This window comes from Trachemys scripta, chromosome 2 (genome assembly GCF_013100865.1).
Source record: "Trachemys scripta elegans isolate TJP31775 chromosome 2, CAS_Tse_1.0, whole genome shotgun sequence".
NCBI lineage: Eukaryota > Metazoa > Chordata > Testudines > Emydidae > Trachemys > Trachemys scripta.
Genome location: NC_048299.1, coordinates 246,996,694 through 247,008,743, shown reverse-complemented (window position 1 = coordinate 247,008,743; position 12,050 = coordinate 246,996,694). Strand labels below are relative to the sequence as shown.

Here is a 12,050-nt window from a genome sequence, read left to right as displayed (position 1 = left end):
GAGGAGTGACACTATATGAGGAGCTGGAGAGTAAGATGATTTTTAGCTATGCTATCTTCTATAAGCCACAGTGCAGTGTGGTGGGATATGGGGACTACAGAGATGAGAGCTTCAGAAATGGAGGCAAAAGATTCTCATGGTGTGGAAAGGTGTTATTGTAGTGGGACACGAGAGGAGAAAGCTGACTGTCTTAGTTGTGGAGGAGAAACAATGCTTAGGTACTTTGATGATTGGTGCCATTATAAATGGATCAGAAGAAAAGCGAGGACCTTATAATAGCGTGGTTGGGTGCGGGGGAGGCCAGAGAGAAGTTGAATATTGCACTAATATGGTGAAACTCAGTAGGATGATGAAGTTGTTTACAGTGAACTGAGATGTTTTGGGAAGGTTACAGTTTTGACTATTGAGTTTGAAATGGAGGTGGGCCATTCAAGTGATGTAGAAATGACGTAGTCAGGCAGTGAGTATATAGACCAGACTTGAGGAGTTTTTGAGTTGGGCTGTTGTTTGGATACACAAATGAGGTCAAGGGGAGGGTCCTATTAGCATAACAGGTACAAGAACATGTTTGAAGTCTGCAGGGAGGGAGCTTGAAGAAGAGGAGGGCAGTGAATAAGGGAATGCGACATTAGGTGGAGTGGAATCAAAGGAACAGATTGAGGGATTAGAAAATGACAGCACAGAGCTGTAGGGTAGAGTCAAAGACTCAAGTGCACAGTGGTAAAGCGGAGTTGAATATAAAGATTGTGGAGTCAACAGAAGAGAGGGAGATTGGAAGGGGAAGATGGTTCTTACAAAGCAACAGAAATATCTGAGTTTGGATGGAACTCTGAAAAATATGCATCTGTGAGGTGGGTTGTGTGCGATCAATATCAAATGACATAAGATGGGGATCTCCAAGATTTGAGGTCAGTGTTTGGTGAAGATTATCTTGAGAGATTCTAAGGAGGTGTTGCACAGTGGGAGCTCCAGGCTTCTTTATAGTAGTGATGTTTATGGGAAGCAACTAACAGCAGAATGGATCTTTCTGGCGGCTTTCATAATCTTCTCCAGGAGTGGGAGTTTTCATGGAGAGAGATGGAAGATGATAGAGAGATTTAAGTATTTACAGTAAATCCGAGTGAATTAAAGATGTTGTGTCAATATCTCATACTTTAATTGCCTTCCTTTCTGTTTTTCCTTGTGATGCCGCTAACTCATTATGTCTCATCTTTGTTCAGAACTATGTAGAGGAAAAGCTTATTCCCACTTGGAATTGGATGGTTAGCATCATGGACTCCACTGAAGCTCAACTGCGTTATGGTTCTGCACTAGCATCTGCTGGTGACCCTGGACATCCAAACCATCCCCTGCATGCTTCCCAGAACTCAACGAGAAGGGAGAGGATGACAGCACGTGAGGAGGCTAGTTTAAGAACACTTGAGGGTAGAAGGTGTGAAATTTCATTTGTTCATTTTGTACTTGAACCTCTTTACTCACTGGGACATTTTGGGAACCTGGACTTCAAGCATAGATGTGTAACTATTTTTGTAATGTAACAGGAGGCTTCCTTAATTATTGCTACTGTCTTCAATATGAATATATATTTTGGTAAATTATAACTTTCCTTGCTGATAACTGGACTGATTTTTGTCATAACCCTAAAATTCATAACCTTTCTTAAATGCAGGAGTCATAAATTTAATCATTTGGCTATTTATACATATTAAACTTAAGGTTTTGTGTTTTAATTATTGTACTTCATTTCCCAATACTGGCAGTATTGCAGTATCTTTGAATTACGGGTATTAGAGGATATACATTCATATACTTTACATAACTTACGTGAGAATTTCTAAGGCACCTTACCACTGTGCTATCTAAGCACCATTTATATATCAATTTTTTCCCTAACAGGCGTGCTACTTTGCTCAGTGCCCGTCAAGGAATGATGTCAGCACGTGGAGACTTTCTAAATTATGCTCTCTCTCTGATGCGTTCTCACAATGATGAGCACTCAGATGTTCTTCCTGTTCTGGATGTCTGCTCACTGAAGCACGTAGCATATGTTTTTCAGGCCCTTATTTATTGGATTAAAGCAATGAACCAACAGACAACATTGGACACTCCTCAGCTGGAACGGAAAAGGTAATTAAGCCAACTCTAGCAAACAAATCCTTACTAGAGCGGCAGAAATCTAGTGTGCGGTGAGCTTGAAAATTCAAAAGATTTGTTCTTTTGTGGTAGCAATGCTTGGCAATCATTGTGCTCACCTCTGCACCGTGTCCTAAGCTGAGCATGCTGTCTGTGGTAAAATGCATTTATGGTCACTGAAGCAAATATACAAAACCTTGAAGCATCCTTAAATCACCCTTGTAAAGTCTACTCCACATCTTTCTCATGATGGTGGTGATGAAAAAATATTTTACTTTAAAAAATAATGCCCTGGTCAAGTAGAACTTTGCCAAGCTGCTGTAATGTTCCGCTAGCTTTAATTGTGTTAAGAGATACTGAATAATCTACCTGACATTTAAGAATGGTTTGTGGCATTAGATAGATCCATGTGACACTGACACAATTTGCACAGCAGTTAATTCCGGGCACCTAAAGCTCTTCAGACATAAGGCACATCAGAGAAGCACCACATAGTTAGTACAAGGTATTGATACAAAAATGTTTTCAGGAACTGGAGCCAAAAACCAAACAATATAAGCATATGGCTAACGGTTAGTAGTAGGAAATGTCATTATATTAGAGATCTGTGCCTTCCAGGTGCCTGTGTGGCTTTCTTTAATGGCTGTTCAGTCTCACTGCTTGACAGAAGAGTAGTAATTAATTAGAAATGTTGGCATTTAATAATAGTTAAATACTTTCCAAAGGTGTGTGTTCTCTATTGACCTCTCACTACTTGGGTCATGTGGCCTCCAGTGCGGAATAAAGAGTTGGCTTTCAAACCTAATAGGTATTTTTTTTAGAAATCTCCCATTTGAAGGAGCAATTCATCATCCTAGAGGAAGTATAAATGACAGCCTTCACCCATCAATTCCCTTTCCCCTTTGAGTTTTGTGTCGCTGGCACTTTCTTATGGTTGCCAGATATATGGAGACACAACATAAACCTCTGTCCTTGTAGTGTACCATTCTGCTCTTAGTTTTCATTATTGCACTTTATCATTTTTAGCTTTTTCTATTTACTTGCAAAGTTCATTAATTGTTGGGATGTTCTTGTGACATGAATATTTTAGAGTTGTTTTGGCTGTTCTTGTTTTTATTGAATTTGAATTTGTTCAAGACATACTCCAATTGCAACCTCAAAATAGCCATTATTGTTCTATTTTATATTTGTTGCTAAATTGTCATGCTAGATCAGCACAACACTTATTTTCAGTATCTTACCCAAGTTGATTTCTGACTTGGGAACTATGGTTCAAGCCTTTGACAGACATTGCTGAATGCCTAAGTGTGACTTGTTTCAGAGTAGCAGCCGTGCTAGTCTGTATCCACAAAAAGAACAGGAGTACTTGTGGCATCTTAGAGACTAATAAATTTATTTGAGCATAAGCTTTCATGGGCTACAGCCAACTTCCTTGTATGCATAGAATGGAACATATAGTAAGTGTGTGTGTGTGTGTGTGTGTGTACGTGCGCGCACACCCCCCCCCCCCCCCCCCCCCCCCCCCGAAGAAGTGGGCTGTAGCCCACGAAAACGTACGCTCAAATAAATTTGTTAGTCTCTAAGGTGCCACAAGTACTTCTGTTCTTTTTAAGTTTGACTTGTTGCCATAAATCCGGGTCTCTAACTCCGTGTCATATGACCTCTTGCCTATGAATTGGAACATTCCCTTGAAATATGGAGCTTAGTTCTGCATTGATGCGATGCATTTTAGTTTTGAAGTATTCACGCCATTCTTCATGGGTGTCTGTTTACCAGTACGCTGTAAAAACCTAGAACATGAGATTTTTCCATCATGTGAGAGTAAATACTACATTAGTATAGCAGAACTGTATGATTGCTCGTCAAATTTGCTAATGATATATAGACCCTTTCACTTCTAGGTTACTGATTCAAATCCAGTCCTAGTCAGTTATTACCATCAGATGGCAGTTCAGTAGCCTGTGTGAAATGAGTTTTTATTGATCCCTATCTAGTTTACAAAGGACAGTTCATACCATGTACACCGCCATCAAAATGGGCACTAATTGAAACTTTTGGCAGTCTCTGCTTAGAGGCAGAGGACAGAATGAGTGCGGAGACTGAACTATCTTATCAAGCCTAGAGATAGTTGCTCTTAATTAAGGTTGAGGTTCATCAGCAAGACATCTTGGGAAACATACTACAGTAGAACCTCAGAGTTACAAACACTAGAGTTACAAACTGATCAGTCAATTTCACACTTCATTTAGAACCAGAAGTACACAAGCAGGCAGCAGCAGAGACTACTAAAAAAAAAATAACATAAAGGGAAAGCAGCATTTTTCTTCTGCATAGTAAAGTTTCAAAGATGCAGTAAGTCAATATTCAGTTGTAATTTTTTGAGAGAACAACCATAATGTTTTATTCAAAGTTATGAACGTTTCAGAATTATGAACAACTTCCATTTCTGAGGTTCTGCTGTACTGCTGTGCTTCTGCATCACCCTGTCTTGTGGGTAGATTACTTCAGTGTTCACTTCTTCCACGTCTCTCATCCAGGACATTTAATGAGCTCTGAATTCTCCCTCAAATTTAAAAAAGAGGGCAGAAGCTATAACATTTCACACTTTCCCCATTTTAGCTCCACTTCTTCGGCATACTGCAGACTGAAAGTTAGTTGAAAAGTTATTGGTAGGATTACTATTGATTAATACGAATAGGTTAACTATTTGACACTGGTTTGACATACTTTTTAAGTTACATGCCAAAAGAGTACATTTTGAGTACATTTCACTGTGTCCTGTAGATGCAATTTTTTAGTACTAAAATGTCCCAGAGAGAGGATTTATAGAGCTTAGCTTTCTCCGATAGGTATCTGATCTGTCAGAATTTTGACAGTGATATCCACTATACAACCCTTCTGTAACCTAACTCAAGTGATAATTCCTTTTCTCTTTATACGACGCAATTGAACCCCTTCTCTTTCTCTCCCCCCCAAATTGAATTTTTGAAACTACTGCTCAGTTTAGGTATTAATCAGAAGGAGTGTATCAGTGGAGGGTGGGGCGGGGGGTGTCGAAGAGTAGTCAAGAAATGCCTTCAAACTTTGTGAGACAACTCCCAGTGTAACACAGTGGAGGCCAGTTAGGCTGACGTTAGGAGGGCACCATCTTCAGAGAACTACACGTATGGTAGGGTAACCACCCTTTAATTATTCTGTCACTTTTATTGCATGATATTAGTGTTATATTTTCAAAATGATTTATTGAAGAGGACTGACTGATTATTCTCTTACAGGACTCGTGAGCTCTTGGAACTGGGTCTTGACAACGAAGATTCAGAACATGAAAATGATGATGACACAAATCAAAGTTAGTATGAGAGAGAATTTCTGTCATATAGCAAGATGGGACATTCTCTATGCTTTTCCTCCTTTGGCTTAGTAGAGTCCTGCAAATCTGTGGCTATCCACTTTATGGATATCTGCGTATGTGGATATCCGCAGACCATTTTTGCAGATTGGATGCAGATACAAATTTTGTATCTGCGCAGGGCTCTACTTAATAAAGCTTTAACTACACTTTTTTTTCTGGGTGGGAATTTTGCTACTCCAATATACTATGTAAATGGTGAGATGGAACAAACAAATATTTGGAGTAAAGCTCTTTGTTTTTAGTAATAATCCACTTACAGGTATCACTTTACAAAATTTCATGTCCGTCTTCTAGGTGTGTGTGTCTTCCTATTTGATGCCCCCCTCACAGTAGAGAGAGATGATTGCAGCTGAATTATTTCTATATTTCTGTAATGTTTTTACAGTGGCAACAAAAGTTTGAACTTGATCAGGACTCCAAGTTGGTACAAATTGTTGCTAGCACAACTGGGAAAGTATCATTGTGCAAGAGCACAGAATCCATAAACTGAGTGATTGTTTTGGATTATTTTCCCAAGTGAATGAGTGTGGGGAGAGCAGGTGCAGGCTTGTTGTTCTGCACCCAATTTAAAATACCAGTGCTCAGATACTGTGTGGTGCCATTTAAATGCCTGTTAGATATTGCGTGGTTCAACTGACATGACTCCAGACTGGGGAGGTAGGAGATCTGGGATGTATTTCCAGCCCTGCAACTGACTTGTGACCCTAAGGGAAGTTGCTTCACTTTTCCCTGCCTGTTGTATTCAATTTGTAAAAAGATCAGGAAGTCTGATCTGCTAGGCTTCTTCATGGTGATCCCAATCTGTGTGTGTGACTTTCAAGAGATGGAATTTAAGAGGCCTGGATGGACATACTCAGGTGAAAGTCCAAGATGGTTCTTTTGGCTTTTGTTTTTTAGAAAAATTACAATTTGGGGGTATAATCTTCTTCTGTAAATTGAACTCTGTTGACATCAGTAGAACTTCTTCATCAAAATCGGAATATGGCCCTCAGCAAGTTTAGGGTTCTGTTTCCACTGCAGGAGTTGACACATGCACCAAAGAACATTTTGGGGAATGCAGAAGAATGCACTGTTTTTGATACTTATCAGCTCCTCCGGGGAAATATGCAGTCTTTATTTTGAGTTTTGGCAGGAGTATAAAGGAGGAATTGTCTGTCAGAACTTATTTTAAAGTAATATGTCTGTATGTGTCTCACTGATTCATGCCAGCTCATTTGCATACTTCAATCCCATTGGTTGAAACGAGCTAGCAAATGAAACTGTAGCTCAGGATTGAAGTGCTTTGACAGAATTGAGGGTACCCAGGGGTTCAGGACCGGAAGAGCAGGGGCTGCTTCAGATCAGGAGCTACATTAGCTCAGTAGAACTGAGGCTGAGGAATTGCATTGTAGCTCCTCCACACTATTCCTGGCTCAGGTAAGATCATTTATCTTTGCCCAGTCAAAACTGTTCTAATTCATCTAATCAGTGCCCATTTGGTGCTGCCACAGTCAAAGGGAGAGGTGACCAAAGCAGCCCAGCAAGTTTCAGTTTAGGGTAACTGAAGGGAATGAAAGGAGTGACTGGTTGAGTTACCTCTGATGTAACACTGCTACTGCTCAGACTCTTCTGCCTGCAGCACCAAATGGCACTGTCAAGGGGAACAACGAAGAGGAGCAGCTCAGAGGACTTAATAAAATTTAGGTTTACTGACAGTATCCTGTAAAATTACTACAGGTTTAAGGATGGAGACTGTGTTCTTGTCCCTCCCACCAACTGCCAGTTCAGCTTACATAAGCTACGAAATGTGTGATCCTCTAGTATATTTAATTTTAACTTTGGCATTTCTTGGCTTTTAAATCCCTCACTTCTCATCCTTAAGGTAAATTTTGTATAACCTTTCCTAAGATTTTTTAAGAGTAAAAACTTTTCTGATATTTAGGTGCTACACTTAATGACAAGGATGATGACTCCCTCCCAGCAGAAACTGGCCAAAACCATCCATTCTTCCGACGGTCAGACTCCATGACGTTCCTTGGTTGTATTCCACCCAATCCATTTGAAGTTCCTCTAGCGGAAGCCATCCCCCTGGCAGACCAGCCACATCTTCTACAGGTGACACCAGAGACTGTATGCTTGAGGAGACTTATTTGTAGCTTGTTTTTCATTTCTAACTAAAGTATGTTATTTACTTAGCATGCTTCTATTAATTTTCAGCCAAATGCTAGAAAAGAAGATCTATTTGGCCGTCCAAGTCAGGGTTTATATTCATCCTCTGCCAACAGTGGGAAGTGCTTAATGGAAGTGACAGTGGATAGAAACTGCCTTGAGGTACAGTAGTAGGAATTTTGTTTTATTCAAAGTATGTGGCTTATGAAAGCTAATAATACAGTGTAATCCCTTTAAAACAAATAAGACAGTTGTGAATGCTTCGCCACAGGGAAAGCATGAAGATAACTTTTAAAATAGTGGTGGGTCTAAAATAGCCTGGTAAAATTTTAAAACTTAAATATATATTTTGAACATACTTTTGTATCTGAAAAAACAATTTATTTTAAACAGTTATCTTTAATAATCAAATGCATGCTCTGAGTATTTTTTCAAGGCTACAGTAATTTTGGGGGATTTAATTGAAATGCTAATAAATCAAGACTATTTGAGAGGAAAAGGGAATAAAAAATTCCCACCTCTAAAATGTCCTATTAAGATCACCCAGAGTCTGAACTGCTGCCATCTTGAAGTGCCTTTGTGCTTGAAATTCTCTAATGTGTGGTCTGTGAACAAGCTAAGTCTATCATACATTAAGTGCAGTTCTGTATAAATAAAAAAAAATCAACAGGAAAATTATATACAAAAGGTCTTCTAAAGTTTTACACACTGAAATTGTGGTAGAAGCATATTCATCTGCTCATGAAGGACGGTGTTCATTTTTTTTATTTATTCAGGATGTCTAATTTGAAAAACTTCATGGTCTGTTTTTAAAATGTAATTAAATGACATCTCCTTGTTTAGGTTCTTCCAACCAAAATGTCTTATGCAGCCAATTTAAAAAATGTTATGAGCATGCAAAATCGGCAAAAGAAGGAAGGAGAGGAACAAAATGTGCCAACAGAAGAATCTGAGACTTCAAAACCAGGGCCTTCAGCTCATGATCTTGCAGCACAGCTGAAAAGCAGCTTGCTGGCAGAGATAGGATTGACAGAGAGTGAAGGGCCACCTCTTACATCATTCAGGTACTCAAGGAGTAAAATTGAATTGTTCTATAAAATAGTGCTAAATTAGCATATAATCTTATGGCATTTCAAACCTTTAGTAAGAAACTTTTGGAAGTACTTAAGAGACTGAAAAATATTCAGGACACTTCTGAAACTGTTTCAAAGTTGGTTGGATGCAAAGTAGTGCAGACAATTGAGCACAGGTGGAAAGGAAGATGGGTGAACTGGAGTGGTGGAAGCCTTTTACTTACATAGTTTGTATCCAGAGGAGGATTAATTGACTTTCTGGTAGCCCAGTTCCACGCAGGAATTGGCACTGTTATTATCTGTATTGAGAGTCTCAGCTGGGTACCAAAGGTCATTTGATGGGCTTAGAGATTCAACTGCCTTCATTATTAGTCCCCTCCAGAAGAGAAGCTTGAGGTACGTAGGAAGGGTGGACAAGCTGGTGCTCTCACTGTTTGTTTTGCTACCTCTTCTAGATGGGACTTTGGTCTCTAAAGTAATGATCCAGCATCTTTTATAAGCACTAAAAGCATCCTTGGGGGGAAAAATCCACAAAAACCATGTTGTTAGAAAATTGTTAATGTTGAAATGCGTAGCAGTGGAGTCTGCTTAACACCTAAAAATGTTATACTTTCCGTAGAATAATTCCTCTGCTTACGTGTTGTTTTTGTTTGGTTGGTTTTTTAAAAATGTTTATTTAAATAAATTTAAATAAGTTAAGTTAAATTAAATAAATAAGTTTGAAAATGAACAGCTAAGGGATTCAGCAGCTTTGCTCATACAAACACCCCCCGACTTACGCAATCATTCCGTTCTGGAAAGCCTTGTGTAACTCAAATTTTGCGTAAGTCAGAAACATATACCTGTATGTTACGCAAAAACTTCCGCAACTCAAAAATCCTATTTCTGGCTTATGGAACTTTTTCCGTAAGTGCGAATATACGTAAATTGGGTCTTGCGTAATCCAGGGAGCGTCTGTACTCCTTTTCTTCCTATCAGACCATGCAAGTTACAACTCCCCACTGAACCTAAATTGGGCCCCTTTGCTGTGTTCTGAAATAGTGTGTGTGTGTGTGTGTGTACACATATATAAGAAATAATATGAAACTAAATATTTCATAACTACATAGATTGGAGTGCCATACATTTTATGTTTGAGTAATATTTTTACCAATGCACAAGTAAACATTCTCTTGGAATTATGAAATATAATCAAGATACGTTATTTAAATATATGTAGATATGGCTAATTAGTATGTTTACTGTTTGTAATGAATAATAGTAATAACATACCATATTTTAAAGTACCTTGGAAACTGATTCCTTCATAAAGAAAAGGAATCTTCCAATCCCCTAGTAATTTTAACTTTATGTATGTATATATGCAAAGGGGGCTTTGCTGAGACTGGGTAGGGAGGAGTTACTTGCATGGTCAGATAGGAAATCATGAGGAAAAATATGGCATGAGGAAAGTGGTTCACCTCAGAACTTTCCTATTTTTGAGGAGTTTTGAAGTAGAAGAATTACTTGGAAGACAGAATACATGTTCTAAGTGATAAGACTCCACTGATGCACGCCTTAGCCTCGTTTAGGAAATACACCTCTACCCCAATATAACATGACCCAATATAACATGAATTCAGATATAACGTGGTAAAGCAGCGCTCCAGGGGGACGGGGCTGTGCACTCCGGCGCATCAAAGCAAGTTTGATATAACATGATTTCACCCATAACGCAGTAAGATATTTTTGGCTCCTGAGGACAGCTTTATATCGGGGTAGAGGTGTAGTTATGTTTTGGTTAATGAATTGTTTGTGTAGTTGTTTTGGGTGCCATACGGTTAAGTTGGGTTGGCAAGTAAGACAGTTTCCCTGAACATGCATCCTGTAACATCCCTATTTTCCTGCACCCACTTCCATGCCATCTTCTGTGTTGTTCTTCTCTATGGTTCTGCTATCCCTTTCATTTTCCCATGATGCACCACCTTTTCTCTCCTCTACATATGACCCCTTCTGTCGAGCCCTCCCTCCCCCACAAAACCTCCATTCCTAAATCTGAAATTGTGTTTCCGTGTCACCCCTCCATATGCCCCCTCTCCGCTCCCACACTCTTGCTTCTGGCTCAGTTCAGCAGCTGGAGTCAGAAAGTCATTTTTTATATATCTATAAGTGCTTTTTAAAAATGATGCTCTTTTTGCACTTAAATTCAATTTCTAACACTCCTCATTCATCTCTCATACATGCCCTCAAACAAAAAAAAAAAAAAAATCCTAAAAGGCAATTCTCAGTTAGATGAGCAAAATAAGTCTGGAGTTTCTAGGCCAGCCCATCTGAAGAGATGATGAATGGGGAAAAGTATTAGAATAACGTTGAAGTAAACAAAGCTAAACTTTCGTAACAGCGTAACTTTAAAACTCTGACTTTTACACAACTTCCTGAAAAAGCGTATCCTGAGATAATGTGCAGAATTTCAGGAAGAGTGGTGTCTCTTTGGAGAAGTTGGGAAGCATTTGAAAATTAGGCATAAAGTGGACAGCTGCTTATTCCATTATTTTAAAAAAATTAAATGATAATCACCAACTTGGTAGGCACAGATTTATTTAATTGGACAAGCTTTGAAGTATTTCTCGCCAGCTTTGTGCGATGAATAGTGATTTGTGAAAGCTCATCTACTCAATCTCCGATGTATTACTTAACTAGGAGAAATGCCATAAATTGCATGTGAGCTGATTTCTGAGTTGTATTTTTCAGGGGCTCTTACAACAAAATCATATCCCTTATTGTAGCTTCAGTTTTATCACTTAAAACTTTTATTATAAGTGATGGCTGTCATTAATAATTTACAATGCCACTTAAAGTTTAAATTTTGTCCAGATCTTAACAACAAATGATCTCATGTTTGGTATCTAAGCCTCTACATTTAAACTTTCAGTTCAAACCAGAACATGAGCCGACCTGAAGCTCCTATTTCTAGGTGCTAGAAAATCGGGGAATTCTTCTGAATGCAGTGATTAAACAAAAGTAAAAATCTACAACTGAGTAATATCAGAGGTTAACTTAGTGTTTGCATTTTTTAAGTATTACATGTTTGTTTTTTCTCCCTGTTCTACCAGGCCCCAGTGTAGTTTCATGGGAATGGTTATTTCTCATGATATGTTGCTAGGACGTTGGCGCCTTTCTTTAGAACTGTTTGGCAGAGTGTTCATGGAAGATGTTGGAGCAGAGCCTGGATCAGTATGTATTTTCTGTGTGGAAGATCGTCGATTGCATTTTGTTTGTTTAAATTCTACAGCTAATTTATTATT

General features: G+C 38.8%; 1 protein-coding gene across 10 annotated transcripts in view; it reads left to right on the top strand.

Annotated features, from left to right (window-relative positions):
* UBR5 (ubiquitin protein ligase E3 component n-recognin 5) overlaps positions 1–12,050 on the top strand; it is a 142,022-nt gene that overhangs the window by 105,509 nt on the left and 24,463 nt on the right. For all 10 annotated transcript variants that reach the window (XM_034763408.1, XM_034763414.1, XM_034763411.1 and 7 more), the window contains 7 exons: positions 1,221–1,432; positions 1,897–2,127; positions 5,409–5,482; positions 7,467–7,639; positions 7,742–7,855; positions 8,537–8,757; positions 11,859–11,979. In XM_034763408.1, the coding sequence (XP_034619299.1) occupies positions 1,221–1,432; positions 1,897–2,127; positions 5,409–5,482; positions 7,467–7,639; positions 7,742–7,855; positions 8,537–8,757; positions 11,859–11,979 (1,146 nt within the window). The remainder of the gene's footprint in view (positions 1–1,220; positions 1,433–1,896; positions 2,128–5,408; positions 5,483–7,466; positions 7,640–7,741; positions 7,856–8,536; positions 8,758–11,858; positions 11,980–12,050) is intronic.